At 38.8% G+C, this 17,482-nt stretch overlaps 2 protein-coding genes across 3 annotated transcripts; one reads left to right on the top strand and one right to left on the bottom strand.

Moving 5' to 3' along the window:
• Positions 1-305: 305 nt before the first annotated feature.
• On the bottom strand, positions 306-8,322 carry LOC117289404 (zinc finger protein 341-like). Of its 2 annotated transcripts, none has more exons than XM_033770515.1 (7): positions 8,238-8,322; positions 6,640-6,729; positions 5,517-6,400; positions 4,826-4,907; positions 3,392-3,534; positions 2,309-2,508; positions 306-1,715 (listed from the first exon to the last, which is right to left on the bottom strand). In XM_033770515.1, the coding sequence occupies exons 1-7, from the start codon at positions 8,266-8,268 to the stop codon at positions 506-508; spliced, it is 2,640 nt and encodes an 879-aa protein (XP_033626406.1). In that variant the 5' UTR covers positions 8,269-8,322; the 3' UTR covers positions 306-505. The 2 variants fall into 2 exon arrangements, with proteins under 2 accessions (XP_033626406.1, XP_033626404.1); XM_033770513.1 differs by having other exon boundaries at positions 5,517-6,406.
• A 633-nt stretch (positions 8,323-8,955) lies between these two features.
• On the top strand, positions 8,956-16,995 carry LOC117289702 (protein BANP-like). Its single transcript, XM_033770940.1, has 11 exons — positions 8,956-9,111; positions 10,240-10,374; positions 10,945-11,030; positions 11,214-11,380; positions 11,503-11,558; positions 11,877-11,963; positions 12,413-12,488; positions 12,913-13,076; positions 14,266-14,441; positions 15,604-15,762; positions 16,470-16,995. The coding sequence occupies exons 2-11, from the start codon at positions 10,272-10,274 to the stop codon at positions 16,608-16,610; spliced, it is 1,215 nt and encodes a 404-aa protein (XP_033626831.1). The 5' UTR covers positions 8,956-9,111; positions 10,240-10,271; the 3' UTR covers positions 16,611-16,995.
• Positions 16,996-17,482: the final 487 nt, after the last annotated feature.

A 17,482-nucleotide genomic window follows, 5' to 3' on the forward strand; every position in this document is an offset into this window, starting at 1 on the left:
TAGAACACCAAGGTCAATAAAAATATAACACCAAGGTCAATATTACACCAAACTAAATAGAAACTTTCCAATTAGGAAATGGGGCAATCTCTAAGCCAAGAAACTACAAAGACATCTATTCTAATGTTTAATTTTTACCTTTAGCAAACGTTTTTGTTTTAATTTTATTGGAGAGTGGACAAGTTGTGGCCACAGGTTTATCCTTTACTTTTTAAGTGACTGGCCAGCAGGACCTGGGCCCAAATTCATGGCTCTGCTTACAGTAAGCAAAGTAAGCGGAAGCAGGGAATTCTGTGCTTCCGTAAAGCCTATTTCACAGGTTAGCATGGAATTTTTCCTTGTGCGCATGCGTAATCCTCGTTACTAGGCATTCTTCGCTTTACACAGCTGGCGCAGAAACTGGCTGCGCTTGATTGTAAGCAGAAAATGGTGATCGGAGCGCAGAAGTAGGCTGTAAGCAGAGCCATAATATTGGGCCCAGTTAGCTTCTCATTTCACTGGTCTGTTAGCTCATCTGTCCCATATTAAGAAGTGCAATGGCAGTAGAGTTAATAGTTGGCTGCTGTTGCTGTTTCAAAGTGACCGTCTCTCCCGATGTGACACTGACCACCTCCTGGTCAGGGGTCACCATGATCGTTATCATCCGAGAGCTTCCGGCCATCAGATCCTCATCTTGTTGATGCTCTGCGGATTCCTGGTTGGCTTTCTGTCTCTCCATCTCCTGCCGTTGCTGTTCCTCCAAGCCAGACCTGATAGCCTCCAAGTCCCTCTCAATATCCTCCGTAGAGCGATTTGGGATTTTTCTCTTTTGAGTGATACGTCTTGGCCTGCCTCTTGTTCCGCCACGCCCTCTTCTACTCCTCGGAGCCTCCCTCGTGACGGTGTCGTCAAGCATATGAACCTTCTTAGAGAAACCAGAGTGCCTGAGTCTGACTTGCCTCGTCTTGGTTAAGAGAACTGGATGTACTTCTTCAGCTCTCTCATGATGTTTGGAAACATTGTGGGATGTGGTATTTGCATCGAGACTGGATTCAGTTTGTTTCAAAGCTTCGTTTGACAAATCACCAAGGACAGATTCATTCATGTCACATTCTATATTAGATTTCAGTGCTTCCCTTGTTTGTGCCCATCTCGGACAATTATGAGCATTCTTATATTTCTCACGGGCGAATCCTTTATTACATACTTTACAGCGAATGGTATAGTCATCGGTATGAATTCGCATATGCTCCGCCAAATTGGGGCGTCGGCTGAAACACTTGAAACACTGAGGACACTTAAAGGGCTTGATGCCGCTATGTGATATGATATGTGCTTTGAGTTTATCAGGACGGTTGAACATCTTCTCACATCCAGTCAAGGAGCGGAACGGACATTTGAGTTTCTTGACAGGATCGTGAGTGAGGTTATGTCTCTTTAGCTTATCTGGGCGGTTGAACGTCTTCTCACAAGCGTCACACTTATACGGTTTATCCCCACTGTGTATCAACAAATGAGACTTAAGATAGTGATCAGTCTTGAAGGATTTCTGACAGACGTGGCATGTGAACTGCCCATGAGCGCTGTGGGTTGGGAGATGGCGGCGGAGATACCGCTCACATGGGAAGACCTTCTTACAGTGTGGGCAGCCGTAGTGATGGGTCGTTGTTGCTAAGTGGTGTTCTAAGGCCTCCGGGGTTGAATAACGGTTCATGCATTTATTGCAGCGATACTCCCTGTAGAACAAAATAAAACACTCATTAATATACTGTCACCAAAGCCTATTAAATATCCTTTGAAAATTTCCAACTTGGGGTTGCGACTGTTTCAGTCATTGGCCTGTGAGTTATTGGTTACGACCACAAACATCTAATCATATTATACAGTTTTTGAAATGGTGATTTGTATGGTGTTTTGTCAACTGGTGTGGCTAGAACGAATTTTTTACTTTCTTTGGAACAGTGCAATAAAAAAAAACTTGAAAGTATCAACTCCATCTTGCATCTTCTTCTTTGTGAATAAATTTGTGTCTGTATTGACAGCAGACATTATCTTCAAGCATCCTCGAACTATCGATTCTGAATGGCTGACCCACATCAATAAGAGGTGTCATATAAACCTTTATTGCATGACCCATATCACACCATGCAGATTGCGCTGCTGTAACTACACATATTTTAAGCTATACACAAAATGTACAGATGTTCAAACACCATGTGCTGCAATAAGCTGCGTGTCAAGTTTTCTTGAAGATAAATTCATTATCACATTAATCACATTATCTAATTCTTCAAATTCTGTGTTGTTATTGTTATTGTGCTATTCTTACTTCTGATGTTGCCTTGGTCCTTGGTTGGGATACAGACTATGTGAGTACTGATGAACACCGAGCTCATACAACGATGGGAAGTGTTTACTGCATAGATGACATCGGTATGACATCTCACTCTCATGAGCTTTAGTGTGCTCCAAGAAAGAATCCAGATCCTTGTAGGTTGTATTGCAGGATTTCAGAACGCACTTGTACACCTGCAACAATGATAATCACACTTGGGGTCAAATTGGGTTTCAAAGCCTCTATAATGTGCATCAGACCTCTTTAGTTTGCATTCATAAAAGGCTACTTCAATTCTCTGGGGTACTGTATTTGAAAAAGCTCTTTAGATCAGGAAAATGCTGACGCTCCTCCCACTTTGCTGGAATAGGTTACCTATGTGTCTGCTTCCTTGGGATAGTCTTCCTGTGCATATTTGTCAATAACAAGGTTGTGGGTTTGAATCCTACAGACCAAATCGCTCAATTCACAATTACTAGAATAAGTCTTTTTGGCTTATTAATGAATCACAATTTCTTTATTTGTGCAATTCATAATCATAGATGTTAAACCAATCTTTGTATGAGATAGATTGGCTCTTGCCAGCTTGGTGTGCATATCCCCTTGTGTGAGTTTGCCAAGTTCCTTGATGGGAAGATCATAATAATAAGCAATAATAATAATAAGCATTATGTAAGCGCCATCTATCTAAAAAACTAATCTGCGGCACTGGAGAGGAAAATAAACCGCAAAAGTTTATACAAAGAAAAGGATCAAAAGAGTGCCTAATTAAAGTGACTTAGGAAACAAATAGGTTTTTAGTTGCAATTTAAATGTGTCTAATGAAGAAGCTGTGCGAATGACTATTGGTAGAGCACTCCAGAGGGTTGGTGCTGCATATGAAAAAGCCCTATTACCATAAGAGGTGTGTGTCCTTGGTGTCACAAGAAGACACTTGTTTGATGATCTCAGGCTGCGTTGGGGAAGGTATTGTGAAATAAGTTCATTGAGATAGCCTGGTACTAATCCATGAAGTACTTTCCATGTTACAAGTAATATTTTGAACTAAACAACGAACAAACAAATTCCTTTTCTTACCTGCTCATTCTTATGGATGGTCATGTGCGTCTTGAGTTGGTAATATGTCTTCAATTTCTTCCCACAGTACTGACACACATAGGAGCTATCAATCAGCAACTCCTGCCCATCTTCTGTGGTCGCAATGCGAGTATTACCTCCCTCTGAAAGGAACAAAAGTAAATTAAATACTTTAAAGGCGGGTTTAAAATATAATGGTAGTTACTCCAAAAATAAATGACCATGAAAACTTACTTTATTAAGAGCACTGCAGAGCTGTTGATGTTATACAATGTTGTTAGAAATCACACCCTTCTAAGTAATGTACTTTTAGGGCACGAAGCCTTTCTCAGGCACCTGAAAGCACACTATTCTATGCAACTAGGTCGGTTTTTTTCTTTCATTATTTTCTTGCAACTTCTAAGATCAATTTAGCCAAAAGTTTCACAGGTCAGTTGTTTTATGTATGTTGGAGCACACCAAGGATACTTGCCTTTGAAAATTACCAGAAGTATACCCTGCCTTTAGCTTCATAGAATTTGTTTTGTATTGTACAGAAAAATACACTGTGTCAAGTAAGGCGTGAGATCTTTTCTTCCACAGTAAAAAAACTGTTTGGCTGTAGAGAAGGCTACCACAATCTTCCTCCTAATAAATCGTTCCTGCATGGCATCATATACTATTACAGTGACTAAGAAACTGGTTATTTCATTTCCTATTGTTATTTTAAAATCAGTCAATCAATCATCAATCAGTTTGTTTCCACAGTATAAAAATCACTATCAAAATCAAATCAAAGGCAATGTAAATTGGAGGATAAGAAATAAATATTTGTTTGATAAGATTAGTTAAATGAATAATAAGCATGGACATGCAACAGTGGAGGGACCCATAAAGAAGCAAAGCTTGTAAGGTTACGGTTCCCTGAGCAAGCTGGTGCATTGAGCCGATAATTATTTTGATGTTTTGTGGAAGATACCACCTTAGGTAGGACAATTTTTTCCTGAAAGGACAGGTGTATTCAAAAAGGCTCAATGCACAAGCTGCTTGTTAATAGAGGGTGCGTTCGTTTAGCGTCCCTGGGTCTACCCCGCGGTGCCCACCCAGGTGAGCCCCTGACAAGAGCTAATCGAACGATCACACTCGCCCTCTCGTGGTGACAGCATGCACCTCAGGTCACCCCCAAGTGACCCGCTCCACAAGCAGGGCACTGGGGGCTGACCCAGGTGAGCCCCGTCAAAGCTATTCGAGCGTACCGGGCAGACCGGGGTCGACCCAGGGAAGCTAAACGAACGCACCCACTGTGTACACATAACCATCAAACTCAATCAAAGCAGCAGCACTGGAAAGACGAGCTGTGTTAGGAGCGGTACCAGCAATTCCGGCGGGTTACAATTTAAGAAAACCACGGGCAAACGCCCATGTCTACTAGAGAGAGAGAGATATTCTACGTACCGTCATCATTTGATGTGGGTTCTTGCTCCTTGCTTTGATCATCACCCTCTTCATCCTGTCTTCCTGGAAGTTTTGTAATTGGCTGCAATTGTTAAAATCATAGGATTGCATTAGGCCTATAACAGTATAAGTAATTTTTCTTTGTTTTACGGCATTTTCCTAGATTGGGTATAGGTTCAACTTTGTATAAAACAAACTGTCTTGGAAAATGTTTGGCTTTAGGGAATAGGCTAATGCAATTATATAGCTTGTCCTTCATATTATGTTCTTTTTTTATATATTCTTTCATGAGAGACCGCCTAACATCACAAGGACACACATTAACTGATTTGGGCTATCGACCAAAAATCAACTGCCACCCATCCAGTCCCTTCACAGTCCACTCTTTCAAAAAAGCCCCTCGAGTACCTTGTTTGGTAGATCTACGTGCGCTATATAAGACTTTGATATTATTATTATTATTATTATTATTATGAAGACATGAGTACCATCCACTAGGAGCCTGGCTGGTGGTAGAGCAGAATGCACTTCCTTCCCAACTTTTTCAGAAGTGTCATAACTGGGATTATGAACCAACAGGATGCTGCTGACAACACCACAGCTTGGGTCTGGTGAATTAGACTGCTCAGCGACACGCCAAACACACCTGGGAAAAACAAATGTAAGCATTTTACAATAGATCCCTTCTTACCTGCTTGGGAAGAGTTGCACCTCTACCTCCAGGCCATACTTTGTGGGTCTGCATGTGCTTCTTCACGTTGGACTTCTGGGCGAAGGCTCTACCACAAACTATACACTGGAATGGTTTCTCCCCAGTATGACTTCTGATGTGCTGCTGTAGATCAAAGTTCTTGGTGAATGACTTGTCGCAGTAGCTGCACTTTTTACGTTGCAGTTCTTTCTTGGCGGGTTCACTTCCTGAAGCAGTGGATCGACGACGGCGAGTTTGCTGTGGTTGCGGTGATATGGTGGCTTGGGGTGATATGATGTTGATGGTCTGCGGCTGCGCCTGGGCTTGTATATGGAGATTGGATGTCGCACCGCTATTCAGCAAATCTTGCGTCAGCCCGGCGTCCGAGAGGGAGATAGTAGACTGCGTGCCCAGACCAGACCGCATCATGTTATTGCCTACCTGATTATGGGATTGCAGAGTGATGCCTGCCAGATTGTTGTTATGAACAGTTGAATTAGCCAGGCTGTAGGTCTGCTGAGTGTTGGAGTTCGTGGAGAGAATTTGGGATTGAGGAGACATGTAGGATCCGGTCAGAGACTGGATCGGAGTGGACTGCAACATGGAGTTAGAGAACTGGTCTACATTGTGGAAAGAGGAAATCAGGACCTCCTCATTCAAGACGACACCCGGCGAGACTTGAGACAGGGAGGAGGAGGACATGTTGCCGAACGTCAGACCTCGGTTGGGTTGTAAGGTTGCTGTGAAGGCACTGTTGCTGGGCTGGGAGCGAGCGATGTTGATGGTGAGATTTGGAGGCATGCACTGCTCTCGCTTATGATTCATGAAGTTGGTCAAAGAGGAGAAGTTCTTCTTACATCTTCCACACTTGAATTCATCCTCTTCTATTCCTTAATTAAGAAAACAAATTAGAGAGTTTTGAAACAAAGTTAAATCAACAATTCACAGTTTTCACAAGGTGATTCTGTTTCAAATGTACTCTTTTCTGGTGCTTTGTTAAATTTTCTTTTAAAAAAGAAATTTTTCACTCTAACATTTTTAGACGTCTAGGCCCTATATTTGTAAGCAAGATTCCATTTTTCCTCTGCTCCGATAAATGAATCATCTCTAATTTATATTATACCTGTTGGATTTGGGTCTTGCATGCCACCAGTCTGTCCCTCCAGCAGTCCGAGGGACTGGACAGCCAGAACGGCTGTCTGGTTGTCCATACCTACAAACAAAAGTAAACAGTAAACAATCATTAACCAACAAATAAAAGTAAACATTATAACCCATAATAAGTAAACACTCAATAAAAACAATAAAAGATTCAATAAAAAGAAAGGCCAGGTCAATTTCAGAAAGCTTTTAAGCACAAAAACTTGCTAAGCACAGATATCTTTTGCTTAAAAATATAGTTTACCAGCCAAAATACACTATACTTTCTATTGCTGCGACTGGTACCCCGCTCATTTCTTGCTTAGCCAGGAAATTTGCAAAGCAGTTTTTCTACTTAACACTAACAGCTGAAATTGGACCCAATGCCCAATGATATGCCTGTGTAAGCAGAGCCTTTCTTAAATCACAGAAAAGATGCTTTTCCTGTTTCTGTAAAAGTTTTACAGAAACAGGTTTACCAGCTAAAAATACATGCTTACACGTTTTACAAGTTTACGTTGTTTTGCTGATGCCCCAACTCAACTTTCGCTTAGCAAAGAAATTTGTCTAGAAGCACTTAGCAGTATTTTCTGAACTGTAGTTTTTTTTTAAATATATTTTCTGAAAACTTCACAGGATATTTTTATAAGAAAAATATTCTTGTAGGCCCCCTTTATTTTTTCATTTTATTTTTTCTCTCTTTTTTTTTTTTTGGGGGGGGATTTAAAGTGTTTGAAGTCACCTATTTGTATTATTAAAACGTTTAGACAGGTTGATTGAAAGGTAAACATTATTTATTCCAAAAATTCATCCATTGAACTGATAAACAGTTTCGAACGATTTGTTTATCTGTCCAAAATAATAATAACATAAGTGATGATAATTGCTGTTTTTTTGTTTTTTTTAACAACACAACACATAATCAAGACAATGACAATCACTATCATCAGTCATTCCCTTTTAAGTTTGCCGCCGTCTTCAAAGTTTGATCATGTTGATAACCTATCCACCCACACCCCCTCTGAATTTGTTTTACTAAATACATCAAAGGAATGCAAAGCTGTTGAATTTAAGTTGATGGATGAGTTTTGATGGAACAGCCTATGAGCCGTTTGGCTATTCCCTAAAAATGTTATCGCTTTTCCAAGAATGGCTCCACACCCGCTAGATCAGGAATGCCCGCTCTTCCAACAATAAATCACACATTTTTTCACCCTCAAAAAGTAATTTTAGTTTTCTTCTTTTCTTGCTATTTATGTGCATGAAACTCTTCAATGTACCTCAACTTGAATGATGGAGTGTACCTCGCTAGAAATATCTTTTAGAAACACACATTCATAGCTTTTTTTATGCGAAGCTTTTTTTTTAACACTGCTGTTCGTGATTTGTAATTTCAGTTTTGCTCCTAGCCAAAATTCTGGACAAATTTGGGTGCCGACTTCACCAACTAAATTACACAACTTGCACATCTCTCCTAAAATTAAATAATCAATAAAGAGATCCCTATGGATTATTAAAGTATTTATATCTTCAGGCTATAATAAATGCTTGAATAAGGAGAGTTTTAAAATGCAAACTTACCCGTCAACGCGTCGAAAAGTGCTTGCGCCATTTTGTCTGTATTGCAATCTACGTAAAAATTCCCCTCTCATAAAACAACCGGCAGAACAGCACACAGTGCGCAGAGGGGACGCGATCATGTACAAAAACTGCACAGTCCATTACATTTCAGACAATACATGTTGCTGTTACAGTTCCAGAGGGGGACTCGTACATAGCCGGAATTCCCAAACAAAACCTTGAAATAAAACAACCAATACATACAAAATATATGAAGGACGAATACTGTATGTGATAGAAAATAAACTTCTAAACGGCAGTATGTATCATTAAAAAAATCCAAAATAAGACCCCCAAAAAATGTAATAAACCACAAAGCAAAAAAACCATGAAGGTATATATCTGCTTGTATTAATTTAAATCATAGGCCTAATTAAATTTTTAAAAAGGTAATTGCGGTTCGAAAACAAGATCAAAGCGCATATTATTACAAAGACAAACTAGCTAGGACATCATTAATCTACTATTTAGGACAGAGATATGAATCGTAGAATTTTTTCAAAAATTACTCTATATAGAGTAATTTTTTATATAAAACCATCTATGGAAGTTTCCATCTTACACTGTGGCCAAACCAGGCAAGTAAATTACCTACTGGAAATACAACTGCAAGTTTCCAAATGTACTGCTCATGCGCCGTATGTTACACCGCCTTATTTCTCGCGAGAAGGAGCGCCATTATCGCCGTCTATCGTGTTTTCCGGGGTTTCGTCTTGAAACGGGATTTCATCGAGAAATTACGGGAAGTTTTGTGAAAACTTAGGAAAAACTTTTGAAACTTTTGTTTACATACGATCCAAGTGAACTAGCGTGACACCGTGTCTCAAAATTGAGCGTAAGTATCCAGAAAACGATGATATATAAATAACCTTGAGAGCCTGCTCTTGGTTTGATCACAAACCAAATGGAATGCTGGAACCACCACGTTTTTTGCAACGAATTTATTTATCTGCTCGAGCTCTGTGTTTTAATTTTTTTAGACAGGAACTTGCCAACTTCTTATCCTGTATATTGTTTCCTTTCTTATTTTCTTACGCTTACGTCCTTGGGTTGATCATTGATGGTTAGGTTGGGAGTTTTTGGCAAACTGGGACTGGAGGGATGATTTAATAAATTTTCTATGATTTTGTGTATTATTATTAATAATATTTGACAATTTATTATTTAATTAATAAAGTTAATCAGTCACTGCTCACACTACACAGTCACTCTCACTGCTCAGTCTCATTCATTGGATGATTGTTATAAAATGTAAATATTTATGTTGACATCCAAATGCAATACGCCCCTACATCACCCCTCTTTTAATTTTATAGTTGTTAACAAGAATTTATAAACCCCTTAATTAATATTTTATCCAAAAATAAAACAGCAGCCTTTTTTAAAACATAAAATAAACCTCATAGTCATATCGCTTAATTATTAATATAGGGAACATTTCAAACAATCAAAAGTACCATGTAAAAAAGTTTACCAGAGGGTTTATCGCGATGCAGAACCGAATGCGTTAACTTATGGGTAGGTAACACAGATGGGGCAGATTTGCTATCGCGGTGTATGTTTGTCATGCATGACTCGCGCAGGCATCACCTATCTTTGTGTTGGTTCAACAGCGCCCTCTCTTGATATTTTGCTATTCGCGAAAAACCTTATTATGTATGGAAGCAGACCATACTAATATTATAATCCCTAACTAACCCTCCAACCCTCCATCCTTCCTATGGTCGCAGACTGCCGGTGCGATGGAGGGGGTTTAATGATTCTCAAGAACTGTCGTAAGTCAAGATGAAGAGGGGGACGGGTAATACTAGTAAAGATAATTGTAGAAGTGGGCGGGAATATAGGAGACAACAAAATATTGCTTGAGCTGTCATTAATTGCACCAAAAACAATGTTGAAACTTTTTTTGTCTAAATCTAAATCTAACTTGACTATTTGTTTATTTCAAACAATATTGGTAAAGTGTTGATTGTTGAAGCATCTGTCACCTCAAGGATGACAACAATAAAACTGAAGAGTGACGAGGAAACAAGTGATGAAACAATGTTACAAATGGATGTAGAACAGATAGCGGTACCAACCCTCCTTACAGAGTCAGGTAAAGTACTGTGCCTTAATCTTGCCTGACTCCTAGAACTATATATGAGGTTCGTTCCGCTATTGTGTGGAGACGATAGCAGAACAAGCCTCTTAGTTCTAGGAGTAAATCTAGCCCACCTTGGCGACTATGACAAAACCGATGTTAAAGAGAGAAAAGTAATAGCCCATAAGGTGGGCTAGGATCAATCTATCCGAAATAGTACTTGCAAATCTTGTTAGTATTCAAACAGACACCAATGTCCAACTGCAGTCTGAATGCTAGGACTTTAAAAGTCTACTCCTTTAACAACTTTGCACGTAAAGAGACCAAGTTCTTGAAGGATAAATTGCTCAGTCTCTTGACATGGTTTGAAGTCACAAGCAGTAGATGACAAATATTGTTAGGCGATCTCTCATTATCCAAGTATCAACAATTTTCCCACTGGATTTGATTATAAATGTGTTACAAGTTTAATAGCATTCATGAACTAAAACATACTTAAATTTATTTTTTGTATAAATATTATTCTTAAAAATCAAAGCATCTGTTTTTTTTTGTAAACTTTTTTTGGTATTTTATTTATTGAAGAAGCGCAATATGAAGATGAAGAACCGATGGCAAAGAGACAGAGAACAGAAGAAGCTGAAACAATAACAATGGATGACAGTGTTAAGGTTGGTTTCCATAGCAACACACCAGTAAGCTTATTCCTATCCCTTTTGTGAGGTATTCAGGTAACTAAGTGATTTATAGTTTGTGGAAAAATGGGTTCCTCTCTTGTGCCACCCAACCTCCCCCAACCTTATTTGTTGTGTATAATTTAACTTTGCTTGTTTTTAAAACATTCTGCTATTTAGACGATTCTTTTCAACATAAACAAAGCCATCTCGTTTCGGCTGGACAGTGTGGAGCGCAAGTTAACTAATCTACACAACACCTGCTATAAGATGGGACGCAAGATGGACAACCTTAACTTATCTGTCATAAGAGCGCTATCAAGAATCAAAGAACTGGAGAAAACAACGTAAGTTTTTCAAAAAATTTGGATAAAATGTGAATTCATCTTCACATTGACAGCATTTAGGTCACAATGTGTAATTGTATCGCTTCCGGAGAAAATTAAAGTGAATTTTTTTATCTTTTCAGTGAAAATGGTTGTGCTTCACCTAATAATACAGTCGTCATTGGTTTTCCTCCAGAAGGTAAAATATGCCTAAATAATCCTACTAATTTAACTGAAATTTATGTAAAGCAGTAGTTTCAACCAAGGTTTTAGTCGGTAAAAAGGTGTCAAAATGTGCTGAAATTCTTAAAACTGGGTGTCTAAATGTTTTCACTTACAATACATTTACATATGAATGACAGATACAAATTTCAGGCAGGGCGACCATTGCTGTCCAAAAGACATTTAAACACCCTTCTGGCTAACACTATTGTTTCCACAAAAGCTTTCTACTTAAATTGTTCATTACAGTTATTAATTTGTTGATGTATTTTTTTATTGTTTACATTTCGAACAGACCACGACCAGAGTCCATCCAACCCACAGTCACCGATTTCACAGAGCATCAGTCGGAATGTCACACTAATAACTCTAAACACAGAAGGTAAGTGAAATCAAAATACTAGGTATACTTCTTAAGGGCATGGTTTACCCTTGGTTTATTGTTGTAATGTTAATGTAGATATAACATACAATAATGCTAAACTGTGAAAATTTCATTTCAAGAGGTTAGAATTTGAGGCTAATATATCAACTCAGGAAGGATAATATTGAATAGGAATATACAATCTGACAAACATTGTGACAGTAACGCTTCCTATTCAACTTTTGGGGCATAGCAACTAATAATATCTCATTACATAACCACCTAACTTCAAAGTGAAATGCTTCTCAACATGCTTTTTATTATCAAAAGCTGCTGTAGGCTTCTAACCAATAAATTTGTATTGCCATTGATATTTAAGAGTGACTACTAACCGTATACCATTCCTTTAAAAACTATAGGATTTAAATAATTTGATAAAAAATCATGGTTTACTTTCTTTTACTTAGATGACTTTCCAAATGGTAGTTGGCTTGGCGATGAAACAAACATGGAGTGCAGAGTGCGATGCGGAATCTCACAGTCGTAAGTATCTGATCATTTTAATGCTTGGGTGAGGTTTGCGGTAGCACCATGCGAAAATCTCTTTTGAGTAGTGTTGGTTCTGAGAAGAACCCATAGTTGACAACTCAACGTTTCGATCAGTTTGCTCTGATCGTCTTGAGGAGAAATTGCGGTAAGATTTGCACAAACTACCATGGGCCAAATTTCATAGAGCTGCTTAAGCACAAAAAGTATGTACAGTTTGTGATTGGTATCCTGTTTTAGCAGACAATTGGTAAGCATTATTTTCTGCTTAAGCTGCTATATGAAATTGGGCCCTGGTGATATGCAAGTATGTGCTAAACTCTCAATCAAAAGCACCTCTAACCAAATTTGTTTTTATTTCATTATTCAATGCAGTTGTCACTCTAATAAATGCAATGGTCCTTTCCATCATTACACACAGTGACATGTTGCATGTAATGCAAACTGCCAAAACACCAGAGAAGTGTGCCCTTAAGTTGCTGGACTACCTTTTTGATAGAGAGACGCAAGCTTCATCGAACCTGTCTGGCACTGGAAAGCATGGCAAGAAACAGTTAAACCCACTTATGATTTATGGACTAAGATGTAAGTGATCCAGAAAAATCAACATTTGAGATGATCAAGCAAAATGAGGTGATTGTCGACCTAGGTCATTTGAGTTTTTTGTATACATTTGAAAAGAGCATAATTTATACCTAAAAGCCTTAGGACACTTTCGGAACAGAAAAAAAAAAAAATTACTTACAAATAACCTACAGGGTTTACAGAAGGAAATGGTGAAAGACTACTCTTGAAATATTATTTTTAATGAAATGCTTTACTTTTTGAGAAAACATTAAAACATTTATCAATTCTCGATATCGAGAATTACGGATTTATTATAAACACATGTCATGACACGGCGAAACGTGCGTAAACAAGGGTGGGTTTTCACTTTATTTTCTCCCGACTCCGATGACCGATTGAGCCTTTAATTTTCACAGGTTTGTTATTTTATATTTGGACCAGGCATTTAAGTGACTGCCCCCCTCTTAAGTTAACTAATTGTTGACTTAGCAGCAGCCCACCTGCTGAGGTTCTTATTTCCCAGGGTATGGTCAGTGTGGTCAGCCCCAGCTCTAACCCCAGGTATAGTGTAGCTATTGTGCTAGCAAGTCATTCCATTGCAAGTTATCAACATGTGAACAAGTAATTTTTCAAGAGTCTGTGCTATTCCAGTTTTCAGAGTTATTCCCATCCTTGTTATACTTACACATCAACCCTTTTTTATCTTTTGTGCTTGTGAATAAAATACTTGTATAAAGAATCAATCTTGTCAGGTCACATATTTAAGTTGTGATACACGAAGTGTGGGCCTTTGGAAAATACTTTATACCGAAAGTGTCTAATGGCTTTAACACTTTTACAATCATAATGTAATTTACCAGTTGTGAAAGTAGAAACACCAAGAAATAAGAGAGCAAGAAACTGAAAAAAAAAAAGGTTTTAAAATCGACATGTTTTTCAATCACACTGTACATTGGCACATTTTCTTTCACTGCTTGGTTGTTTATCAGGGAGGAAGTTGCCAATATAAAATAAGATTTAAATTTTGTTGTTTTAAATTTTACCTCTGTTGGCCTATGTTTGTTTCTCCGTAAATAATAATTCTGACAAATGAATCCTTTTGCTTGTCACATCACTTTTTTTCTAAGAGAATGAAAGCAATTTGTTTAAAAATGTTGTTTCGTGATTGGAGATGATACAATGTACTACATTTTGTTCCCTTTTAAAGGTCACCTTATCAAGCATTTTGACATCACCGATTGTGAATGGCATCGGATCAGAATGAATATTGATTCAAAGTGTCGCACAGCATTCCGACGTAAGCAGCGTGGCCTTCCAATGACCGTTAAAGCATTCGGGTATAAGACAGGCAACAGTGATGCCGATCAATTTCTAAATGAAAGGGTGAGTTGGTCACAGATTCTTATAAGTGGGTCTCTTGAGTTGCAAAAGTAAGAACGAAGAGTATCAGGTTTAAAGGCAGTGGACACTATTGGTAATTACTCAAAATAATTCAAATTTTCACAGGTTTGTTATTTTATGCATTGTTGAGATACACCAAGTGAGAAGACTGTTCTTTGACAATTACCAATAGTGTCCACTGCTTTTAAAGGGAGGCTACACCTTTAGTAATTACTCCAAAAATGTATGACCATACAAACTTACTTGGGAAAGAGCACTGAAGAGCTGTTGGTATTATAAAACATTGTTGCGAACACCATCCTTTTTAATAAATAGTTATGTAGTTTTAGAGAAAGAGGTTATTTCTCACCCGAACTATTTGAATCTGAGGTAGACTTCAGGCATGAAGCCTTCCTCGGGCGCTATGAAGCATCTCATGCATCTGGAACCACACAATTCTATAGAACGAGGGTGGTTTATTCTTTCATTCTTTTCTTGCGACTTCAATGACCAATAGAGCCCAGATGTTCACAGGTTTGTTATTTTATGCATAGATTGGGGCACACCAAGTGAGGATACTGGTCTTAAACAATCACCAAAAGCATACACTGCTTAACTATAGTTCAGATGATTAAAGCAAATACGATGTAGTTCAACATATAAAGTCATTATACCACAATTCAGACCTCCGCAGCTTATCAGTGGGATATTTACTTGCATCACTTTAAGAATTTTTTTTTGTAGAGTATCAAGTCTTAAAGGCAGTGGACACTATTGGTAATTGTCAAAGACTAGCCTTCACAGTTGGTGTATCTCAACAGATGCATAAAATAACAAACCTGTGAAAATTTGAGCTCAATCGGTCATCGAACTTGCGAGATAATAATGAAAGAAAAAAACACCCTCGTCACTCGAAGTTGTGTGCGTTTAGATGGTTGATTTCGAGACCTAAGTTCTAAATCTGAGGTCTCGAAATCAAATTCGTGGAAAATTACTTCTTTCTTGAAAACTACCTTAATTCAGAGGGAGCAGATTCTCACAATGTTTTATACCACCAACCTCTCCCCATTACTCGTCACCAAGAAAGGTTTTATGCTAATAATTATTTTGAGTATTTACCAATAGTGTCCACTGCCTTTGAGTTTGTCTTTATTTCTTTAAGCAGTTTGGAGAACGAGTCGACCATACAACTGATTCTCGCAGCTCAGAAGAAGAAGTTCAAGGGGTGCATATTCAACTACCCGCCGATTCTAATATATCGGATATAGCTCATGAGGTTGAGCATCATCATCATCAGCAAGACAGCAACACTGTCATTAAGAAGGTAAGGTCTTACTTAAAGCCATTCTCTTCTTCTACTTTGAGTGGTGACCTCGGTCAGTGGTGTTATGACCAAGTTGTCCCCAGTGCTCCCTGTCACAAACCCAGTGTCCCTTCTTATAATAGTAAATCAACAAAGTCAGGTTACCTTGGCCTCTTAGGGCTTGACCTTGCTCGGACTCCAAGAGGGCAAGCTTGCTGGCTGGATGCGCCGGGTGGCGTTAGCAGTACCCTGCAAACTTTTTTGCACTAAGCTTGGTGAACCCGAGATAGAGATCAAAACTGGATATGTTTTATCCTCTTGACACCAAGCACCTGGCATAGCATTCTGGGCCCAATGTCATGGCTCTGCTCACCGTAAGCACAGAATCGGCGCTTATGTAAGCAGGGAATTCTGTGCTTACGGCAAGCAATTTTCACGGGTTAGCGGCAAATTTTGTTTTCTTTGCGTGCATACTCAATGTAACTAGGCATTCTACCCTTACAAGTGTGAGCAGAAACTCGGCACTTGCACGACAGCGGGGAAATTGTAGTCGTAAGCGCAGAATTCGGCAGTAAGCAGAGCCATGAAATTGGGCCATGGTGTAGCCCCTTTTGAGTTGTTTTGCAAAAAGCAGATGTTAATGTCCATGCTTCTCATGAACAGTCATAATTTAGCAGAACTTGGTTTAGTAAGATTCATACATTGTTGTCCACTTCTGTGTACCATAGGTGAGGATTGAACAAGATGGCGTACCACTCCACGAGGGCCAGATCAATATAACCCAATCAGGAGAAATTCAAATAGCAGTCATGGAGGAATTAGAAGGAGCTACGACGTTAGTCTTACAGCAGCAAAGGGGGGACTCATAGAGAACCAAGACATGTGTCATTAGGACGGAGGACGTAGTACCTAGTAGTGATTATACCTAGGGTAGTGGCCGGCTATTTTTGAAACTATTGGCACGGTTCCTACTTCCTTGGTATGTAATAGGAATTTTGTAATAGGAATTTTGACGTCAGAAATTCGCAACGAAAAGCTTGCATCAGTTGACTTGTGCTCAACTCCTGCGGAACATTCACTGCGAAAACTGCCTTGTGACGTCAAAATTCGTCCTCACAAACACAGGAAGTATGAATAAGGCTTTTGAGTGGCTGATGATGCTTGAAGGAGTTGCTTGCTGTCAGGGCCCAATTTCAAAGAGCTACTTTAGCACAAGCTCAGCACAACACAATTATGCTTACCAGAGTATGGTTACCAGCCAAACTACTATGTCACACAAACAATCTGTGACTGGTATCCTACTTATTTCTGCTAAGCAGAATTCTTTTCAGCAATAATTTGTGCTTAAGCAGCTCTATGAAATTGTGTGCAGATAATGTGAAAGGCAGTGCCAAATTATTGGGGTCATTGAGAGATTGGCATCATTTGAAACACAGTACTTCCCATATCAGCACACACCAACAAAACTAATAATCATAATGGATGAATAACACAAATCTGCTTATAGACAATGGACACTATTGGTAATTGTCAAAGACCAGTCTTCTCACTTGGTGTATCTCATCGTATACACAAAACAACAAACCTGTGAAAATTTGAGCTTGATAAAGAGATAAACTATGAAAGAAAGAAAACACCCTTGTCACACGAAGTTGTGTGCTTTCAGATGCCTGATTTCGAGACCTCAAATTCTAAGTCTGAGTCTTAGGATACGAAATCAAATTTGTGGAAAATTGCTTCT

This window comes from Asterias rubens, chromosome 4 (assembly GCF_902459465.1).
Source record: "Asterias rubens chromosome 4, eAstRub1.3, whole genome shotgun sequence".
In the NCBI taxonomy this organism is placed as follows: domain Eukaryota; kingdom Metazoa; phylum Echinodermata; class Asteroidea; order Forcipulatida; family Asteriidae; genus Asterias; species Asterias rubens.